The sequence below is a fragment of the Mastomys coucha genome, unplaced genomic scaffold (genome assembly GCF_008632895.1).
Source record: "Mastomys coucha isolate ucsf_1 unplaced genomic scaffold, UCSF_Mcou_1 pScaffold22, whole genome shotgun sequence".
In the NCBI taxonomy this organism is placed as follows: Eukaryota; Metazoa; Chordata; class Mammalia; order Rodentia; family Muridae; genus Mastomys; species Mastomys coucha.
The window spans coordinates 144568495-144591506 of NW_022196905.1; the positions used below are offsets into that span (position 1 = coordinate 144568495).

The 23012-nt window shown below is 42.3% G+C and overlaps 1 protein-coding gene across 3 annotated transcripts in view; it reads left to right on the forward strand.

Moving 5' to 3' along the window:
• Rxfp2 (relaxin family peptide receptor 2) overlaps window positions 1–7201 on the forward strand; it is a 65135-nt gene extending 57934 nt beyond the window's left edge. For all 3 annotated transcript variants that reach the window (XM_031338822.1, XM_031338821.1, XM_031338823.1), the window contains one exon: window positions 6100–7201. In XM_031338822.1, coding sequence (XP_031194682.1) covers window positions 6100–6359 — 260 coding nt within the window. In that variant the 3' untranslated portion in view covers window positions 6360–7201. The remainder of the gene's footprint in view (window positions 1–6099) is intronic.
• Window positions 7202–23012: the final 15811 nt, after the last annotated feature.

A 23012-nucleotide genomic window follows, 5' to 3' on the forward strand; every position in this document is an offset into this window, starting at 1 on the left:
TGACTTCTAAACTGTCTGCTCAGGTTTTCAATAGAGGAGTGTTTCCCTTGCTCCACATCCTCAACAGCAGGAGCTGTCACTTGTTTTATTGATCTTAGCCATTCTGACAGGTGTAAGATGAAATCTCAGAGTAGTTTTGATTTGTATCTCCCTGATGGTTAAGGATACTGAACATTTCTTAAAATTTTCTCAGCTGTTGGAAATTTCTCTTTTGAGAATTCTGTTTATATCTGTTCTCCCATTTTTAAAATTGGATTATTTGTTTTTTGGATATCTAGTTTCTTGAGTCCATTCTATATTTTATATATTAGTCTTTATCGTGTGTGAAGTTGGTAAGAATCTTTTCCCTTTCTGTAGGCTGCTGTTTTGACAGTGACCTTTGCCACACAAAAGCTTTTCAGTTTTTTCAAGTCCATTTTAGCTGTTCTGTTCAGAAAGTGGTCTCCTGTGCCGATGTACTCAAGGATATTTCTCACTTTCTCTTCTGTTAGATTCAGTGGATCTGGTTTTACTCTTTGATCCACTTGGACTTGAGTTTTGTGCAAGGTGATTAAAATAGATCTATTTGCATTCTTCTACATGCAGACGTCCAGTTTGACCAGCATCACTTGTTGAAGATGCTGGGTTTCCCCCTTGCTGTGTGTTTCTGGATTTATCAGGTGTCTGTAGGTATGTGGATTTAAGTCTGGACTTGAATTCAATTCCATTGATCAGCATGTCTATTTTTCTGTCAGTACCATGTGGTTTATTATTATAGCTTTGTAATACAACTTGAAATTGGAAATGGTAGGAACTCCAGCAGTTCTTTTACTGTTTGGGGTTGTTTTAGCTATCCTGGGTGTTTTGCTTTCCCATATGGAGTTGAGAATTGTCCTTTCAAGATCTATAAAGAATTGTGTTGGAATTTTGATGGGGATAGCACTGAATTTGTAGATTTTATTCTGTAGGATGGTCATTTTTACTATTTTAATCCTGCATATCTAGGAGCATAAGAGATCCCCCCTCTTCTGATAGCTTAAGGACTTGAATTTTTTATTGTACAAGTCTTCAACTTGCTTAGTTAGAATTAGTCTAAGACAGTTCATATTATTTGAGGCTATTGTGAAAGGCGTTTTCCCCTCATTTCTTTTTCAGTCCATTTGTCATTCATATATAGGAGGAGTGCTGATTTTTTTTGTTAATTTTTTTGTTTGTTTTTGTTTTTGTTTTTGTTTTTCGAGACAGGGTTTCTCTGTATAGCCCTGGCTGTCCTGGAACTCACTCTGTAGACCAGGCTGGCCTCGAACTCAGAAATCTGTCTGCCTCTGCCTCCCAAGTGCTGGGATTAAAGGCGTGCACCACCACGCCCTGCTTTTTTGTTAATTTTTACTATTATTTTTAAAGTTAATCTTGTATCGGGCCACTTTGCCAAAAGTGTTTATCAGCTATAGGGGTTCCCTGCTGGAATTTTTAGGGTCACTTATCTATACGATCATATCATCTGAAAATAAGGATCCTTTAACTTCTCCCTTTCCAATTGGTATTCCCTTGTTCTCCTTCAGTTGTTTTATAGCTGTAGCTAGAACTTCAGGTACTATATTGAATAATATGGAGAGAGTGACTGCCTTCTGTTGTTCCTGATTTTAATAGAATTGCTTTGAGTTTCTCATCATTTAATTTGATGTTGGCTTTAAGCTTGCTATGAATTGCCTTTATTATGTTTAGGTATGTCCCTTGGATTCCTAATCTCTCCAGGACTTTTATCATGATGAGGTGTGGGAATTTGCCCCTGGCCTTTTCTGCATATAATGAGATGATCATGTGGTTTTTGTCATTCAGTCTGTTTAAATGATGGGTTACACTTACTGATTTTTGAATGTTGCTTCTCTGGGATGAAGCTTACTTGATTATGGTGGAGGAGGATCTTTTTGATGTGTTCTTGTATTCGGTTTGCAGGTATTTTATTGAGTATTTTTGCATGTATGTTCATAAGAGAAATTGGTCTGTAATACTCTTTCTATGTTGAGTCTTTATGTAGTTTGAGCATCAGAATGAACGTGGCCTCATAAAATGAATCAAGCAATGTTCCTTCTGTTTCAATTTTGTAGAATTATTTAAGGAGTATTGGTATTAACTCTTCTTTGAAAGTCTGGTAGAATTTTGTGTTAAAACCATCTGGACCTGGTTTTTGGTTGGTTGGTTGGTTGGTTTGCTTTGGTCTTTGTTGTTGTTGTTTTGTTTTGTTTTTTTGGTTTTGGGGTTTGGTTGGTTGGTTAGTTTTGAGGGGAGACTTTTAATGGCTACTTCTATTTCACTGGGGGGTTAAGATCTATTTAAGTCATTTATCTCACCTTGATTTAACTTTGGTAAGTGGTACCTATCAAAAATTCTTTTAGATGTTCCAAACTGATGGAGTGCATGGTTTTAAAGTGTGTCCTTAGGATGCTCTGGGTTCCTTGGAGCCTTTTGTTATCACCCTGCTTTCTAGTTCTGACTTTGTTAAGTTGGATATTCTCCACCTACTAGTTAGTTTAGATAAGGGTCTGTCTTTCATATTGATTTTTCTCAAGAAAAAAGAAAACCACTCTTTGTTCTCTTTGTTTCTGTCTTATTGATTTCATCCCTCAGTTTGATTACTTCCTGTTGTGGACTCCTCTTGAGTTTGACCTGTTCTTTTTGTTCTCGAGCTTTCAGGTATGCTATTAAGTTGCTAGTATGAGATCGATCCAATTTTTTTTATGTAGGCACTTGGTGCTATAAACTCTCTTCTTGGCACCACTTTTATCATGTCCCCTAAGTCTGGGCATGCTGCGTATTCATTTTCATTGAATTCTAATAAGTCTTTAATTTCTTTACTTCTGAATTAACCCATTTTTCACTCAGTAGAGAGTTGTTCAGTTCCATGAGCTTGTAAGCTTTTCTGTTTGTTTGTTTGTTTGTTTCTGTTGTTCAGCTTTAATCTGTAGTGGTCTGAGAGGATGCAGGGAGTTATTTCAACTTTCTTATATCTGTTGAGATTTGCTTTGTGTCCAAGTATGTGGTCAGTTTTGGAGAAAGTTTCACGAGGTGCTGAGAAGAAAGTGTACTCTTTTGTGTTTGAGTGAAAAGTTTTGTAAACACCTGAGGTCCGCCGGGCGGTGGTGGCGCACGCCTTTAATCCCAGCACTTGGGAGGCAGAGGCAGGTGGATTTCTGAGTTCGAGGCCAGCCTGGTCTACAGAGTGAGTTCCAGGACAGCCAGGGCTATACAGAGAAACCCTGTCTCAAAAAACCAAGAAAAAAAAAAAAAAAAAAAAAAAAAACACCTGAGGTCCATTTGGTTTATAAGGGTTGTTAGCTCCAGCATTTCTCTGTTTAGTTTCTGTCTGGATCACCTGTGCATCGGTGCGAGCAGGGTACTGAAGTCTCTCACTATCAATGTGTGAGGGCCAGTATGTGATTTAAGTTGCAGTGCTGTTTCTTTTACAAACTTATATAACATCATCTTAGTGGATTTTCCTCTGATGAGTATGAAGTGTCCTTCTCTATCTCTTCTGAGTAGTTTTGGTTTGAAGTCTATTTTGTTAGATATTAAAATGGCTACCCAGCTTGCTTCTTAGGTCCATTTGCTTGGAATACTTAACCTGTTACCCTGAGGTGATGTCTATCTATTAGACTTACCTTTTTATGGAAGTACTGAGATCATTAAGAGATATCAATGGCAATGATTGTTGATTTCTGTTACTTTGGTATTGTCATTGGTGTTGTTGTTGCTGCTGTGTGAATGTGTGTGTGTCATTGGTGGTGTTGTTGCTGCTGCTGCTGTGTGAATGTATGTGTGTGTGTGTTTCCCTTCTCTTGATTTTGCTGGTATGAGATTATTTCCTGTGTTTCAGTAGGTGTAGTTAACCTCTTCAGGTTGGAGTTTTCCTTCCAGCCCCTCCTGTGGGACTAGATTTGTAGAGAGAAATTGTTTAAATTTGACTTTATCATGAAATATCTTACTTTTTTCATTGATAGTGATTGAAAGTTTTGCTGTGTGGAGTCATTTGGGCTGGCATCTATGTTCTCTTAAGGGTCTGTAGGACATCTGCCCAGGCCTCTCTGGCTTTTACTGTCTCCATTGAAAAGTTGGATATAATTCTAACAGGTCTGCCTTTATATATTACTTGGTATTTTTTCCTTAAAGCTTTCAATATTCTTTCTTTGTTCTGTATGTTTTTAGTGTTTTGACTATTATGTGCCAAAGGAACTTCTTTCATGGTCCAACCTACTTGGTGTTCTGTATGCTTCTTGTACCTTTATTGGCATCTCCTTCCTTAGGTTAGGAAAAGTTTTTTCCATGGCTTTATTAAAAGCATTTTTTCTGGGCCTCTGAGCTTGGTTTCCTCTCCTTCCTGCATTCCCATTATTCTTAAGTTTAGTCTTCTCGTGGTGTCCCAGGTCTCCTGGATATTTTGAGTAAGGAGTTTTTTAGATTTCTTTGGCCAATCTATCAACTTCTTCTATCATAACTTCTGTACCTGAGATTTTTCTCTTCCATCTCTTGTACTCTGTGGGTGATGCTTACATCTGTACTACATTTACATTTCCTGTTAGAATTCCTAAATTTTTTTCAGTTCCAGAAGTCTCTTAGTTTGGCTTTTCTTTATTGATTCTATTCCCAACTTCAGGTCTTGAACATGTCCTTACACTAGTTTATTGTGTCTTTTTGGTTACCTTAAGGGACTTATCCATTTCCTATTTAAGGAAATGCTATCATATCCACAAAGGCTTATTTAAGGTCATTTTCTTATGCTTCAGTGAGGTTGGAATATTCATTGCCTGCTATGATAGGATAGCTAAGCTCTCCTGAAGAGTCAATGCCCTGGCTGTTGTTGATTGTGTTTTTACACTGGCATTTCAGCATCTGGTTTTGGGATGATTCTGAATTTGTCTTTGTGGGGTAGGTGTTTTGTTTCTTGGTTTCTGTTTTCTCTCTGGATTTTTGTAGTATGTGATGCTGTGTGTTGCCTGGTTTGGGGCCTGTTCAGCTTTTGTGTCCATGGGAAACGCCTACTGGTGTTGAAGGCTAGGAGAGATGGAGTGTGGGAAAGAAAGTTGGAGGAGAAGTTCTTTGTGATCCATTGAAGATGGGGTCAGAGAGGAAAGGGAGACCTGAGCAGGTTTCCTGCTACAGAGCTAGGATGCAACTGACCTAGAGCATCGGATCTTAGGAGCAGGGGGAGAGTTGTGGGTCTGCTTACTTGCTGCCCTGTGAGGAGTGGCCCTTGGGTTAGCATAGGGTACCTGCTGGAGTTGTGGTCTGGGACAAAGAAACAAGTTGAGGGAGGAAGGTTAGGAAAAGAAGATCTGTGGGATTCACAGAAGATGAGAGCAGGGGGCAGGGAAGGCTACTATGGGTGCTCTGCTGCAGCACTGGGGATAAGATTGGGGAGTTGGGTCTGGGGAAACAGAGAGAAGAGAAGGAGGTCTGCGGACAGTCTGCCTGGCTTTCTGGTAGTCACTGATGTGTTCTATAAACCCAAGGATAGGTTTTATAGAGCATGTTATGGTGTTGTGGGAAGGGGTACTTCAGCAGACCCATCCCCCAGAGTAAAGTTTATTTGGGGGCATGAGAAGGGAGTAGAGGCAGAGAAAGACAAGGGACAGGGCCACAGAGGGGAGGAATGGGGAGAGAGAGAGAGGGAGAGAGAGAGAAGAAGCAGCAAGCTGGGAACACGTAAAGATTGGGGACTGGGGGCAAGAAAGGGGTCAGAGAGAGAGGGAGAGGCCAAACAGTCCCTTTTATAGCAAGCCTGGCCTACATGGCTGTTGCTAGGTAACTGTTGGGCAGAGCATAGAAGGAATGCCAACAGGCATGGCGAGTGGTTTAGTGGTGGGTGTCTGCTGTCAACAGGCATGGCGAGTGGTTTAGTGGTAGGTGTCTGCTGCAGTTGCCATCTAGGATTCAGCCATGAGTGGAGACATGGAAGTTAGGTGGGGACAGTGTGTGGGAGCCACAGGAGATGTTGTTGGGGAGGTTGTAGTTGGTGTTCTGTTGCAGTAGTAGGGACAAGATGGGAGCCGGGAGGGACTGGGTCGGGGTAACAGAGAGAGGAGCCACATTCTATTTCTTTTCCAACTTCGTTTATTTCTCCAGGCACAATCACTTCCTGGATCGTGGTTTTTTTCCTTCCGGTAAACAGTGCCTTAAACCCCATCCTCTACACTCTTACCACCTCCTTGTTTAAGGATAAGCTGAAACAGTTACTGCACAAACATCGGAGGAAATCCATCTTCAAAGTTAAGAAGAAAAGTTTATCTGCTTCCATTGTGTGGACAGACGACTCTTCACTTAAACTTGGAGTGTTGAACAAAATAGCCCTTGGGGACAGTATAATGAAACCGGTCTCCCCGTAGTGGTTGTGGATCACTGGACTTTAAGGGTACTACCTAAAACAGGGTACAATTTGGGGAAAGATGGCATCTGAGACGGTTTCAGTCTTGGCCAGCAGCCACCAGTTCAGCACCAGGGATACAGCAGAATGGCTGTTGGCCCCTGCATTGTGGTGACCGCTCTAGAACCTGTGGACCAAGCTGAGAATAGCATCGTAAGCCTCTCCTTCTTGCCAGCCCAGACCTGGCATGCACATGTGAATCCATGTAGACTGATACATGCTGGATCTCCAGGTAGTCAGCACTGCCTGCCTAGCCCTGGGTGCCCACATGTAGACACCGCCATGACCTTTCCTTACATCGAGTTTCACCGTCTGTTAAGTATGGGCATCCATGACATCTTATTCCAGTATGACCACCACAACACAGAATGAACATCTTTGTCATTGCTTTCAGTAGCGAATGAAACCATCAACATCTTATTGATTCTTTTGACAGCTTCTACAGGCTGCTGGAATAGCAACTTTGAACGCAGTTCATCACACCAACTTATCATGACTAGCATGACCAGACAAACAGGAGGCATGCTGTGGAAGCCTAGGACCACTCACCTCTTGACCTCTATTTAAGCTCAGAAAAGCTGAGATCCCACATATTTTTTTTTCCTAAAGTCACCCACAGAGCAAAGGTAATCAGAAACCCAAACTTCCCCAAAGAGTTAGAATTCCCAAACGCTTTAGAATAATATGTCTATTGCTGGTAAGTTCTCTTCTCTTTTAGCTCAGAGACAAAGGAGAGTTAAAAGGTGACTCAGGATGGCAGGTCTGATCTGGGGCCATTTGCTTAGTTGCACAAATTCCCCCCATCCCCACACAAAAAAGTCAGAAACTTTGGCCTTGTTTTTTGAAAGTGAAAAATGTTTATGAAGACTTGGACACTTTTATACTGAAAGTTTATAATTGTGGGGGAAAGAATACTATGAATAAATTTATATTTTGCATCTGTCTGTATGTTACTTTAAGCTTGACAAAGATTGTGGGTGGGTTTGCGGACAGCTGAGCAGTCTCATGGCGTTGCTAGGGCACACACCACTGTCTCACCAGACACGGCTGACATTTCTGTTCTTCTGTTGCCAAAGAGTGAAACAGTAAGTGAACTTCGTCATCTCGCTCCCCTTCTTTCTGGGTTCCTTGGAAAAGAAAAATACAAGCATCTATCTAAGCACACTGTATTGCCTTTTCCTACAGAGTGGAGAACATCCTTCTATCCGGTAGCATCCAGAAAACAAAACAAATGAACAAAAACCTTGACGTTATCACAGTTATCCTGGTTTATTTGCTACCCAACACTGACTGAAATCACAAAACAAGTTCCTCTATTTAACCAAGTGTAGTCGCCAGCGGCCACGGGTTACTGGGTTCCTGAAAGGAAAACTGGGGATAGTTGGGAAGGATGGTGAGAGAAATAAGAAGCCAAAACAAAGTTCTCTGATCAAGGCTCCATCTTTAATCCTGGTGTCTGAATTTAAAAAGGAGGAACCCATCCCCAACTTTGCCAGGATCTTGCTTTGCCAGGATCTCAGTCAGGAAAGCAAGCTCAGCCACTCAGCAGGTAGTGGCTCCTTTCAGGAAGCTGCTGAGGGTGGCAGGACAATAGACTTCACCTAGGTCTGAAGACTCCACCTTAGGTGGGCTAGCTGGCTGTGGCAAAGCAAGGTCTGATTTAGCCTGCTTGGGGAAGGGCACAACCAAGGCTCTGTCTCTTCTATCGGAGTATTTCGCATTTGGAGTCTATGAATGATGCTCCCGGCCGTGACCAAGTTGCCTTCCTCCCTGAGGTTGTTTCCCTTCGTATTTCTTCACTGGTTATGCAGAGTCGCTGTAGGCATCTTGTTAAAGTCCTTAACCACTCTTATGATTTGGACCTTAAATGTCTTCTAATGGTTCCTGGCACTGTTGTGAATTTATGGGACCTTTGGAAGTGGGACCTATAGAATGAAAGTTAAGTCACTGTGGGTGTGGCCTTCAAAGGAGGCCATCTTGACCCCGCCCTTCCTTTGTTTTCAAGCTGCCGTGAGGGAGGGAGATGAGTTTTCTCTTCCTGTGGACTGAGGAAACACAGGCGGAGCTCCACTGACACCTCTGACAACGTTTGCCAAATCACTGTTTCCTTAAATACTCAGCCCAGGTGCTTATCCATGATGGAAACCCAACAGACATAGCCACTGCTTGGCTTTTTCCAAACCCATGATCCTAACAAAGAACTTAAAACAGACAGACTAGGTCCTCGGTCTAGAATATTTCAGTTTTTACCCCAAAATCTTTGTCCATAGCCATGATGACTAAGTGTGGTTAGTTTTGTCTATTTGACACAAACTTGACACACTTGAGCAAAGGGAATTCAACTGAGGCAGATTTGTGTGAGTTAGAGGCCAGCGTGGTCTACAGAGGGAGTTCCAGGATAGCCAAGGCTGTGCAAAGAAACACTGTGTCAGAAGGAGGAGGAGGAGGAGGAGGAGGAGGAGTAAAGAAAGAAAGAGACCTTTTGTTAGTGCAAACCTGTTTTCTAAACCCAGATTTCTATGTGGCTGTGTAAATACCACGTAAATTCAGAACTCTTTTTTGACAACCTAAACATTAGGTAAATATCACTTCAGCATCTGAGAGAAGCTGTAGCCTCAGCCACCTCTGCGTGGGAGAGGATCAGAGTGAGCCATACACTCCATGTTCTTAGATTGCATGTGTGTGAAGGGCATCTTCTCTTGAAGAGAAGAGCTCGCCCTCAAAGATCCATAGGAGCCTCAGATGGAAGTCTAGAAAACTAACATTTTTTAATGTATTTTTTTATTTTGTTCTTTAAGTCTCAATTATTTTTACTAATAGGATTATTTACACCCACCACAATTTCTAAAATACCTTCTTTTTGGTCACAGGCTATCTGGTTACTTTTTGTCAACTTGACACAAGCCTAGTCTGAAATACAAAGCAACAAACAGGGAAGGAGAGACTCTCAACTGAAGCACTTCCTCCATCAGACTGGCCTGTGGGCACATCTGCATGGCATTGCTAATTGATGCAAGAGGACCCAGCCCACTGTGGACGGTGCCATCCCTAGGCAGGCAGGTCTGGATTACTCAAAAATGTAGACTAGGAGGTAGGGGATGAGCAAAGCAGTAGGCATCATCCTTCTGTGGTCTCTGCTTCCGTTTCTGCCACGAGCTTCCCTACATAATGAACTATATAACTTGTAAGCCAGATTAACCCTCTCCTCCCCAAGTTGCTTGTGGTCGTGGTGTTTATCACAGCAACAGAAAGCAAATTGGGACTCGGGTTTTAAAGAAATCAAACAAGTTTGAGCTTGGCATACAGACAGTGGCAACAGGACACATTTCTCACTTCTCTTTATACCCTACCTCAGCTCCTTTCATAGGAGCCCCTAGCATGGGCAAGCTGCCCAGCTTCACTCTCTTAAAGAAATTGAGAGCACTCTAAAGGGTACTCTGGGGCCAGATTGAATTCATACTTGCTGATTCTTAACCCTCTTGTATCAGCCTCCATTTAATAAGCAGTGTAGTGAACTACAGAATGCACACCAGAGAAAGATAGAAATGGGAGACTTTGAAAAATTACACATAGCCTAGAATCTCAGCTTCGAGATCAAACCAAGAATGCATGTGAGATGTGGAGATACATTGTGTGAGGGGCTTTAGGCATGGCATAAATAGACATAGGCTATCATGTTACAAGGAGTGACCTGTAGTGGTTTGGATGAGAATGGCCCCCAGAGGCTCATATGCTTGCTTCCCACTTGGTGGCCTGGCTGGAAGAGGCATGTCACTGGGGGCAGGCTTTGAGAGTTTAAAAGTCCAAGTCATTCCCAGTTAGTTAACCTCACTTCTCCTGCATTTGGATCAGATGGGAGCTCTCGGCTATTGGTCCAGCATCATGTCTGCCCACCTGTCTTCCTGCTGCCTGTCATGATGATAACAGACTCTAAGCCCCTGGAACTATGGGCTTCCAAATTTATTATTTTTTTAATATATAAGTTACTTTGGTCATGATGTTTTGCCATGGCACTTGAAGAGTAACTAAGACAGATCTTTGGAGACAGAGGCAGGAGGATCACAAATTAAAGACCAGCCTAAGCCATTGGAAAGCTATTGGTTGGAAGGAAGGAAGGAAGGGAGGAAGGAAGGAAGGAAAGAGAGAAGGAAAGAAAGGAGAGAGGAATGATGGGAGGAAGAAGAGATGAAGGAGGAGAGAAGAAAGAAAAAAATTTTAAAAGTTCCCATTTTCTTACTCTCTTACTCCAGAGAATAAGAAAGTCAACACAAACTCTCCCTTTATATTATCTGTTTGTATGTTTCTGTAACATAGGTCTGTTGTCGGCTGACCTGTCGATGCAAGGTAAAATATGTATATTTAATACTGATGATGTTTATTTCTTATATTTTTGGTTGTGAGCCTAGCCTTTAATGGCTGAGCCATCTCTCCAGCCCAGATGATGTTTATTTCTAAGCCACAAGATGAAGCTCTTCTTTTATTTTTTAATTTATTTATTTTAACTTTGAATCTGGTTTTATTTCTTATTGAAAATAGACTTTTTTCATATGTTATATTCTGATTATGGTTACCCCTACCCCAATTCCTTTCAGATCCTCTCCACCCACCCAAATCCACAGCTTTTCTTGCTTGTTCTCATTAGAAAACAAACAGGCATCTAAAAAAGAAAGAAAAAATAATAAAATAAGATTAAAAATAAACAGAAAAACAAAGAGCCAAAATGTTGGACCGTGAAAGGCAGCTTGTATTCTGGTTGAGCGAGACTTACTCTGGAGACCCTGTAGAAAATTCTACAAGGGACAGAACAGTGACCTACATCCCCAGACATTAGGCTGCTGAGACCACAAGCCCTCCAACTCCGTTATCCTGTGGCTAGATAATGCCCCAAGCTCCCAGTATTCTGGCTGGACTCCACCCCCACAGTCACCTGACTACAGTCAGATATGCCTTGCCACACAGTTACCTGGCAACAGCAAGGTAGCCCAGCCCACTATAAAAGGAGCAGCTTGCCCCCTCCCCTCTCTCTTATGCACTTGCTCTCTTGTCTCTTGCTCTCTCTCTCCCCCTCCCTTTTTCCCTCTCTCCTTGTGGCCATGGCAAGCCTCTACTTTTCCTCTCTCTCTCTCTCTCTCTCTCTCTCTCTCTCTCTCTCTCTCTCTCTCTCTCTCTCTCTTTCTCTCTCTCTCTCTGTTTTCTACAATAAACCCTAAAACCATAGGCTGCCTCCTTTCATCTAGACTTGCTGTACTGAAACAATAGCTTAGGCCATTCCCTAAAGAGCCACATCTAATCTCCTGCAGGAAAGCCTCCCAGCATTTCCAGACACAAGACCGGACCAAGGACTCTCTCCCCGAAGGAGAACCACCCAGCACCTCCTCCCTGCCCTCTTTTTCCTTTCAGCCCAGGGCCACTGCCACCCCGGAGCCCCGGAGCCCCTACTTGTTCTCAGCTCTTCTGCCGTGTCCTGCAATGTCCTGCGATGCCCAAGAGCTAGAACCTGTCATCCTTGGCCTCTGTGAGGCCCAGGGACTCCGGACTGCTTCCTCTCACCCCCCGTAGACTGGGGTTACTTGACTTTCCACAGTCAGATGCCCACCTGGCATCATGGAGAGTTCGCAGCAGTCTCCTGAGTCTGCCCGTCTGGAGTCTCCAAGCCCTGGAGGAACTTAGGTCTCTCCCATCCCTTTATTTTCCCACCACCCTGCGCCCTACACCCAACGGGGAAAATAAACACAAGAAACAGGTACAGAAGCAAAGACACACATATTGGCACATACAGACAATCCATTAAAAAAAAAAATAGAAGTCATAACATATAAACTGAGAAGACCTGTAGGGTAAGAAAAAAAAAAAAATCCCCAGACCAAGCATTATGAGACAAAAACAAAACAAAACAAAATAAACAACAAAAACAAAAACTCCAAAAGTATTATTGACTTTGTCTTGTGTTGTCTGTCTAATGCCGGGAATGAGGCCTGGTCTTAAGAGTGGTTTGCCACCCAATAAGACTCTGTTGAGGAAAAGGAATGCTTCCTTTGCAGGTGGTTATCAATCAGAGACAGCTTCTGGGTTACAATGTGGGCCTGTGTCCACTTGGCCTCTCAGTACTAGGACTCCATCAGGCCCAGACCTATGCAGGCTTTGTGAGTTCATACACGCACCGGTCCTGCAGTGTTAAAAGACTGTGTGTCCTTCATCTTCTCCGTCCCCTTTGGCTCCTCCATTCTTTCTGCCTCCTCTCATTGCATGTGGAGAAACTGAGCTGGTACCTACCTGGAGCCTTCACCCCTACTGACTAGTATTCAGGATACTGGAAAGTACTCTGCACTCTATAAAGGAAAAAAGGCAAACACCAAGCCACCTACAAACCCTGCGATTTTCAATGATGACCTACATGTGAGGTGTGCTGGTGTAATAGTGGCAGAAAGCTTATGAGAGTAACCAACAAACATCTGATTGGCTGTAATCCCACTCTGAAAGAAGGAGCCTATCTCCAACACAGTTTGGGTGGCCATGAGCCTGAGACTAAATAGACCAGGTGCCAAGGGGAAACCCCAAATACTACTGTTCTGGTAAAGAAGCATAGCAACAGGGTTACTTCTAAGAACATTCTGCTATAATCATCTGGCAGTACTCTACTCAGCCATCATCAGAGAAACTTCCTCCTGCAGTATATCAGAGTAAATGCAGAGACTCACAGCTAGACAATGTACAGAGAGTGAGAGAACTTGGAATTCTCTGTCCTAAATGAATGGGTTGTCCCCATCATTTCCCCACTCAGGGCTCCAGAACCCTGCAGAAAAGAAGGCTGGGTTTTTTGTTGCTGTTGTTTTGTTTGTTTGTTGTTTGTTTTTAAAATAGTAATCCATACTGTTAGAAGCATTGAGAGAATTCATGAAAACATAAAGACTATGGAGATCACCATCAATATTTCCACTTTTTCAAAATGTTCTTTACCTTGGTAGATAATCTTTGAACTAAAACAATGAAACCAAACTATATGTGTTAAACCTGACAAGTTCACACACTTGAATATTTCTGCCAGGGTTTTCCTTTAAGCTCGTAACTCTCTGTAGGAGGAAAGGGGCTAGAAGACCAAGGTTGTGGGCACAGTAGCTAAGTCTTTGACTTCTAGGCTGTTTGCTCTCTAACTCATCCTCCAGGCCAAACCAACACATCTGGCTTGGATCGAGCTTGCCAAGCCTGGCCTCTGTGGGGTGAGGCTTAAAAAGGCTGCTTTCTCCACCTCTGAGCCTCACCTCCTGTGATACATACAAGAAGGTCCACTGTCCTTACCTCTATAATCAAACGGAGGCTATTCTTACCAGTGATTTGGGGAGAAAGCCCCCAAGTTCCACAGAAATTCACTCTACATCCTGTAAACTGGTTGAACTGTCTGCTCATGACACTTCACTGGAAGGATATTTCCCCATAAAGCATGGAGAGGAGGGGTGGGTTCCAAAGGAAGAAAATGAGGACAATGGGACACACACTGCGAAAGTGCAGAGCCTGGAACTGAAGTCCTCTAAAACCTCCACAGATCACTCCAACCCACAGTGACACTACCTAAGTCCCAACCAGTCATAAAAGGAGCTACATCTATACCACCAGTGACCAAGCCAGCTCAGTCAGTCAACAGGGCCTCAGGGGAGGGAGTGGGGATTGAAAAAGAAAAACAGTTAGACAAAATTATAGCATGACTCCAGCCCGACTCCAGCATGACTGAGGCTGAAGCAGCTTTATTTCTCCCCAGCCTGATTTTATATCATTCTAGGTATAGCCAAAAAAACATGGTCAGTTTTTAGATCAAAGACAAAGTAATAAAGTGAAGTAATAAACAAGGAGATCACACAAGATAGTAATTAAGTAAAGGAGTAAGCAAAGAGATCACATAAGTTGATAATAAAGCAAAGTGGTAAGCAAAGGCCCATGGTCACTGTTTCTGATATTCTTATCTGAGCCTACTCCCTTGTCCAAACCCACTGACAAATGCCAAATTCCTAGAAGCGGCACCAACAGCTCTCAACATCTCCTCCTTTTTATTTCATAAACAAGGCTGCACCTGTCTTAGGTGATTCTGACAAGAATGCCTTCCTTACCCATCTTGGAATTTATATTTTCAAAAACAAATGTAATTCTGTCTTAGGTTGGTAAGGCACTGTACAGAAAATTATCCCTTTGGCCATCAGCCTGTTAGATTAATAACTCTGCCTGGGGACCCATTTTTAGTTTTGAGCCATGTATTTTGGCCGCCAACATGTTGATGTTGTTAAAGGCAAGTTTTATCACAAAGAATAAAAGTATTCCCAGGACAAGGAGGGCTAATATGATCAAGCTATATATGCTATTATGAAGCTTGACAAAGATGGAAATACTGACCTTAAGCCATGAATCAGGATGATCAAGATAAAAGGAATGCTACGCACTCCTGGGCTGAGTTTACTTCAAGCTTTGTATTCCTTAAATTCATGATCCCCTTACGCAAAGTTAAACTATCCAGAGAGGTGTTAGAATTGTTCCAAATATCCTGCAAGTGTCTTTGAATTTTCCATTTCTATTTAATGTGACACTTGAGATGACTTCTTATTCTTAAACTCTGAACCTCCTCTCCAATAGTTTGAATAGTACCGATAAGAATGCCAATTTATTGTTCTAGATGTCTATCTGAATCTTCTTGAATACTCAGAGCATTAATAACATTTTTTTCTGCTAAATAATTAACAAAAGTAGCTGTCTTAACTTCTAGTGTCAAAGCAAGCTATTAATATAATCAGAGCTGCTACATCAGCAATAATCAAGCCCACTGCCCTCTTGCTTCTGCTTAAAGTCTGACTCACTTCTTCCAGTATTTACAAGTCTTTTTCAAAATACCAAGGTCCTGTAACACTCACAAGCAGAGAACCAATAACACTCTTTTCTTTTTAGGTGTATGTGGGTGCCTGTAGACCCCAGAAGGGTCAGATTCTGCGGAGCTAGACTTACATGTGACTCTAAGCCACTTGATTTGAGCAACAGGAATCAAACTTAAGTCTTCTAGAAGAATAATATGTGACCTTAACCACTGGGCTATCTCCCCAGCCCCATCCGGGAACTCTTATGGCTTATCGATTCTTTGTACTTGAGGTGCTATCCCGATGGTGTGTGACTCACGCACCATTGCAATGAGAATCAAAATCCTCTCCTGCTGCAAGCCGAATCCATGTGTGACAATGAAATCCAGGGTCAGAAGAAAGTGCAGCTTTGGTTCAACTTACTCTTCCCTTTGCAGTAACTGAGTTTCCTCGAAACTAGATTAGATAAACATATCTTATTCTCTCCCTATTAAGACCTATTATGTGTATTTAGATAGAACCACACGCTAAGGGGCTGGAGAGATGGCTCAGCAGTTAAAAGCTGCTCTTACAAGGACCAGAGTTTGGTTCCCAGCACCTACACCTACAAAAAAAAAATTGTAATACACTGTTACATATTTAATCATCTGGTTTAAGACCCACATAACTATTTTTAACAGGATAGAAAACTCTTAATTTCAAAATAAAAGTCCCAGGCGGGAGACCAGTGATGAGGATACTAGATAGTGCCAGATATATAACCATCTATATATATAACCTCATTATAACCATCTATAATTATAATTCCAAGGGATCTGATGTCCTCTACAGGTCTCCGTGGGTACCAGGCACGCACACGGTGAATGTTTGTATATTCAAACACCCATACACATAAAATAAAACTAAAATGTAGACAAACACATTCAGACTTTCCAAGTGTTAAGCGTGCAAATATTGACATTCAAGTACAAAAATCATTCAATTTTTTTTTTTTGGTGGAGGTGGAGTTTGAGACAGGGTTTCTCTGTGTAGCCCTGGCTGTCCTGGTACTCACCAGGCTGGCCTCGAACTCAGAATCCACCTGCCTCTGCCTCCCAAGTGCTGGGATTAAAGGTGTGGGCCACCATTGCCCCGAAAGTCATCCAATTATTAACTTTCTGATCTATCACACACTCTTCAGGAAAAATTCAAGCCATGTGCGGCACAGCCACAAAAGCACGGCAGTCATGGCTGCGTGGGAAGCAGAGGCAGGTGGATCCTGAGTCCTAGGCAGCCTGGGAAGTTTATAAGATCCTGTCTATCTTTTGTTTTCCTGGAGGGGAATCAAACCTCAGGTCCTAAACAAGCTAGGTGTCTTAGATCTTCATGGCCCTTTATAAATCTCGTTGACAAATTATACCAGTGTTTCTTATACAGTGCCATCGCTACATTTAGGACTGTGTGTGATGGCTCACTTGCACAATCCCAGAACTTAGGAAGCTGTGACTTAAAAAAAAAAAAATGTAATACATGTTACATATTTAATCACCTGGTTTAAGACCCACATAACTATTTTTAACAGGATAGAAAACTCTTAATTTCAAAATAAAAGTTCCAGGCTGGAGACCAGTGATGAGGATATAGATTGTGCCAGATATAAATTCCCTCTCAAAGAACCGCAAGTACGGGAGGCTTAGCCTGGCCCGTCATGGGCCCAGAGTGAGGGATGCCCTAGGAGTCAGTTGTGAACAGAAGAGCAAGTTGCTGAAGAACCAAATCCTGCAGAGGAGGAGGCTCGACTGGGAAGCATACAGGGACCGAAGAAAAGCTCCCCTCTCTCCTCCTCCTCTCTCCCTTCCTCCCCTTTCCTGTTTCCCCTCTTCCCCATCCCCTCCTACTCCTTGTCTGTCATTGGCAGTGATCAGATCTCATAACTGTGAGAGTTTGCTATCTCTGAGCCGAAGGCGTCAGATGGGTCAGCCTCAGCAGCCATGTAGCTATCATAGATGCGCATAGATGCAAAAACTTCTGAAGCCCCCCGCAGTGTGTTAATGCCCGCAGTTGCCTCCTTCCAACACAGGGATCAGAGATCGATACTGGTTGGTGAGGGTCCTGAAAGCACTAAAAGAGGTCCTCCATCTCCCAGTATTGTGGCTGCTTCTTTTATTTACATTGCACATGGAGGACAGCCTGTCTGCAGGCTAAAACATTAGCCAACCCAGGGGATGCCCTGAAAGTCTCAGGAGAGTCTGCGGAAACAAGCTAACACAGAGACTGCAACGTTACGTGTGGCCAGCAGAGGCCTCTCGCGGGCTGAGGAGAAAAGTGGCCCAGGTGAAGACAACTGGGGCTCCAGTTCCTTAAAGGCTGCTCAAGAGAATAACCAAAGAAAGACAAGAGCCCACAAATTCCGAGGACTCTCTCCATGCTCTGCGCAGGCTCTGATTGTCCAGACCTGCCTTGGGCTTTTCTATTCTACTCTTTGGGACCCCACTTTTACTCTGATTCCTGCAACTCCAGCAGAGTTTATACTATAACGTTGTTTAGATTTTTAAATGATTTTCTTATCCCCCTGCATACTTTCTTCTAATTCTTTTTTTTTTTTTTTTTTTTTTTTTTTTTTTTTTGGTTTTTTCGATACAGGGTTTCTCTGTATAGCCCTGGTTGTCCTGGAACTCACTCTGTAGACCAGGCTGGCCTTGAACTCAGAAATCCACCTGCCTCTGCCTCCCAAGTGCTGGGATTAAAGGTGTGCGCCACCACCGCCCAGCCACTTTCTTCTAATTCTATTTGCTCATCTATTCATTACTGGATAAACCTCCCCCCCCATTTCTTTTTGATTCTGTTCCCCGTGTTCCCCACTACATGTCGAGGTATTTTAGTATTACCTTGCTAGTTTTTACTTACTAAGTTTTCAGGGTCTTTAATATTTTCATTATTGGAAAATATTTATCCTGTTATATGTGTGTGTACATGTACACACATACACATACATAATGTTTGCATATGTTCTTGAGCGTGTAGGATATGAAACTATAAAAGGGACCATGACACGGTAGAGAGATATCTTAAGGGAGGAGGAGAGAGAAAGGGAGAGGTGTTAGGCACATATGACACAATAGCAGAAAGGATACTAGCAGGGGTGGGCAGCCAGCAAGAGAGTCTGGGAAAGGTAGTGGGGAGAGAGACAGGTAGAAGGCAGTGTGCAGACACATGTACAAACACCGTGTTCGAATCCTGACTCAAAGAATAAAAACGAAGTTTCTTTTCAGTTCCCTTGTCTCAATCTCAAGATGACAGTGTATAGACAGCTACTGCTTTTTCCTTATTTTTTACAGAACCGAATCAGAACATTCAAATATGTCCATTTTAAGTATGAGTTCTTGTCAAGTGAAATGGCTCAAGCTTGTATTCCTGGACCTTAGAACTAAGGTAGGGGGGACTGGGATTTCTTACAGGGATCCCTTGTTCCTCGGGACGACGGGTTCTGGCCAGGTGTGCACAGGATTCGGCTTTGACAAACAGACTTGACACGAGTGGTGTAAGGTCTGAGTGTATTTCTTAAAAATGGCATGAGGCTTTTACAATCATTGCAAAAGAGAAATGAAAAATCTGGCAGCTCAACAGTTGAGGTACATCTGAGGCTATCTGAAACATACTGGGTCTAAAGCAGCAGCTATCTCCTCTGAACTGGTGCTGCATCCCCCGGGCCCAAGCACTCTGGGCCCTGGGGGAATGCGGATGTATGAATCTGAGTCCTAGCCCATCTAAGTTCTAGTGCTAATCCTGCATGTGAGTCCAAGTCTTTCTTCTCCCAGTCTTTCTGTTAGACTGAAGTCACGTAGGCAAGCGACCCCCACACACCCAGGTCAGCAGGGTGTGGTAGCTAGGTGTGAAGCAGGAGGAAGAGGGGTGGAGCCCTCCCTGTTGAGGTATTCTTATGCTAATTCTCTGGTTCTTGCTGGAGGCAGGCAGAGGGGAATCCTAACACTTTCAGCTAATGTCTTCCAGTAAGAGAAACCTTTCAATTACTCTCTAGTACTTAAAACATTAAACTAGGATAGTTGGAAACATTGTGTCGGCCAGGAGACAATGCCCAATCTTAACCATTTACAAATCATTACTTGGGGTAGCTTCATGCCTAATTATGAGGCCGTGTTGATGATTGGAAAGACTAATCTGGAACACGTCTGAGTTAGGGGATACCAGCGACTAGTCTGAAATCCAGGAGGCACAGAACCCCTTTTGGGGCCTTATTGCCTCTTATCCTTTATCAGGATTTTATCCCCGATATTATGGATGTGACTGGAGTAGACGAGTGTGCGTGGCATCCTGCCAGGCTGGGCTCCAGAGTGAGAACCTGTCTTAAATACAATAAAAGTGAGAGGGATGTACAGAAGCTGTGGGCTCTGTGGTAAAGTACCTGCTGCGCATGTGCGAGGCTCCAGCCTCAAGACGTCCCAACGCCACACGGCCCCTCCCTTAGGATGTGTTTGTACCCTCTGTGATTCCAGCGCTGGAGAGGACTGAGAAAGAGGGACACACGAATTTGAGGTCAGCCTGGAGTACACTTTGACTGTTACAAGGTTAGCCTGGGTTACATAGCAAGGTCCTGTCTGAAAATTTTAAAAATGAAAAATTTATAAGTAAAACATGTGAATGGGAGCAATGACAGAAAGCATGATGTTCCTTGGGAGATTTGCAGGTCCCACTGAGTGGTGGGAGGAAGATTAACAGACTGAGACATTGATTGGTTCTGGTTGACCTAGCTTTTTGTTTGTTTCGTTTTGTTGTTTTGTTATAAGCCTTAGAGACAAATGTTATATTCTGTTGCCTTTGAGGCCGGAATTCTTCCTACCTGCCTCCCTCCTTTGCAGCTTATAGTCTTCCTTAAGGTGAGTGACTCTTTGTTTCTTAGGAATTTTGAAAAGACTTTTTTCCTTTCATTTTTTTATTGGATATTTTCTTTATTTACATTTCAACTGTTTTCCCCTTCCTAAGTCTCCTTGAAAAGATTTTTTTTTTAATGCTTATGTATGAGTGCCTACAAGAGTGTATTGCACATGGGTGCAGGTGCTCATGCAGCCAGAAGAGGGCATTGGATCCCGAAAGCCAGTTGTGGGCCAAGTGTGGGTGCTAGGAACTGAACATGATCCCTCATGGAGAACAGGAAGCGTTCTCAAACAGTGAGCTGTTTCTATAGCTCCTACAAATGTGCTCTTTGTCAGCCAAAAAGAAAAAAGTTGGACAAAGGTTTGATTGTAGTGTAATAATGTTTTTTAAAAAGTAAATTCTGCTCCTTCCAGTCTGTCTGAGCTGGTGTCCTGAGCAGACCTTGGGCACAAGCTCCACAGCCAGTACCTCATCACCCAGAGGAAGCTCCACTCCCAGGTGCTCTGACAAGTCCAAGATCAGAAGTGAGGAGGAACCAGCATCTGTCCCAACACTGGGAATAACTGGGACCAGCGGGACCAGGCACATAGGTACTCTGCCAGCCTAGTGGTTCTGGTTCCTTCTGGTCTGTCTGGGCTGGTGTCCTGAGCAGACCTTGGGCAAAAGCTTCGCAACCAGTCCCACAACACACAGAGAAAGCCCCACTCCCAGGTGATCTAACAAGCCCAGGATCCCAGGATCCCAGAATCACAGGATCACACAGACAGCTTGACTCTGAGGAGTTCTGACACAGCCAGGATCACAGGAAGGACAGGCTCCAGTCAGATTTAGCAAGGGCAGGTAGCACTAGAGATAACCAGATGGCAGGGGGTAAGGAAATAAACAACACAAACTAAGGTTACTTGGCATCATCAGAACCCAGTTCTCCCACCATAGTAAGTCCTGGACACACCATTACACAGGAAAAGCAAGATTCAGATTTAAAAACAATTCTCATGGTGATGATACAGGAATTTTAAAAAGACATAAATAGCACCCCCAAAGAAATACAGGAGAACACTGATAAACAGCTAGAAGCCCTTCAAGAGGAAACACAAAAATCCCTTAAAGAACTACAGGAAAACAAAATCAAACAGGTGAAGGAAATGAGCAAAACCATCCAGAATCTAAAAATGGAAATAGAAACAATAAAGAAATCAGAAAGAGAGACAACCCTGGCAATACAAAACCTAGGAAAGAAATCAGGAGTCATAGATGCAAACATCACCAACAGAATAAAAGAGATAGAAGAGAGAATCTCAGGGGCCGAAGACACCATAGAAAACATTGACACAACAGTCAAAGACAATGCAAAAAGCAAAAAGCTCCTAACCCAAAACATCCAGGAAATCCAGGACGCAATGAGAAGACTAAACCTAAGGATAATAGGTATAGAAGAGAGTGAAGATTCCTCCTGTCACATAATAATAAAAACACCAAATGCACTAAACAAAGAAAGAATTTTAAAAGCAGTAAGGGAAAAAGTCAAGTAACATATAATGGCAGGCCTATCAGAATTACACCAGACTTCTCACCAGAGACTATGCAAGCTAGAAGATCCTGGGCAAATGTCATACAGACCCTACAAGAACACAAATGCCAACCCAGGCTACTATACCCAGCAAAACTCTCAATTACCATAGATGGAGAAAACAAGATATTCCATGACAATACAAAATTTACACAATATCTTTCCACAAATCCAGCCCTACAAAGGATAATAGATGGAAAACATCAACATAAGGAGTAAAACTACACCTTAGAAGAAGCAAGAAAGTAACCTTTCAACAAATCCACACAAATCTAATTCCACTTCTTACAACAAAAAACAGGAAGTGACAATTACTTTTGTTAATATCTTAATATGAAAATTAATGTTACCAATATATCCCAATCAATTGAAATCCAATAATATGAGGAATGGAAATTTGATTGTCATCCAATGGTCTCTCTAATTTGGTAATTGGAGAAATACGTCCAATAATGTACATCTATATACACTTTTAGCTTGTTTGTTTGTGACAGTGTCTGGCTATGTACAACATAAGGGTCTTGAAATCTTGCTTCTCCTATCTCAGCCTCTCTATTAGTAGTATTGTTTATTTCATGTTTTTACACTATACTATGGTTTTCAGAACAGCTTATATATTTCAAAAGTGTTTATGTACCCAAAGGAAACATAGATGATTAACTAGGAAGGTTGCTTGTAAGAGAACAACAAAGAGTGAGACTGAATGCTTTGCTTGATGTTAGTAACTCTTGTATCAAGTTTGAAGAAGAGGACTTTATAAGTTATTCTTTCTCTGAGATGAATGCTTTTTCAAATTATCACAGCCAATGAACCAGATTCTTACCCTCACCTAATGTCTGTGCCACCCTCCAAGCAGAACCATTGTTCATTGAAACAGTTGGTGAATGACTTTAGGAATAGACCATCTTAATACATACGCCATTTCTTAAATAAATGTAACCTGTTCTCTGTGGGCTGAGAATAAAGTCACTCACTCAGTCAAATAGCTTTGACCATAGCAGGAAGTCTGTATCCAAAAATCGTGCCTACAATTCATTTCTTGGTGCGGAACTATCAACTCTCAGCTTAGCTAGATGGAGGTAAAATCCTTTGATGATGTGAGGGTCATTGAAGTACAGCCTTATTACAATGAAATCCAATGTCTAAAAATTGTTCTTATTTTGGGCTTGTACCACAGTAACAGCCAAGATTTTAAACTCTACTAAATAAAACAAACAAACAAAAAAAAACTTTATATATTTATATTCACTTAAGAAAATACTAGTAGTGATGTATATTTTGAAATATACAATTAATATGTTTGGAGTTATTTAAAATTTATATTGAGAAAATGTATTTTCAC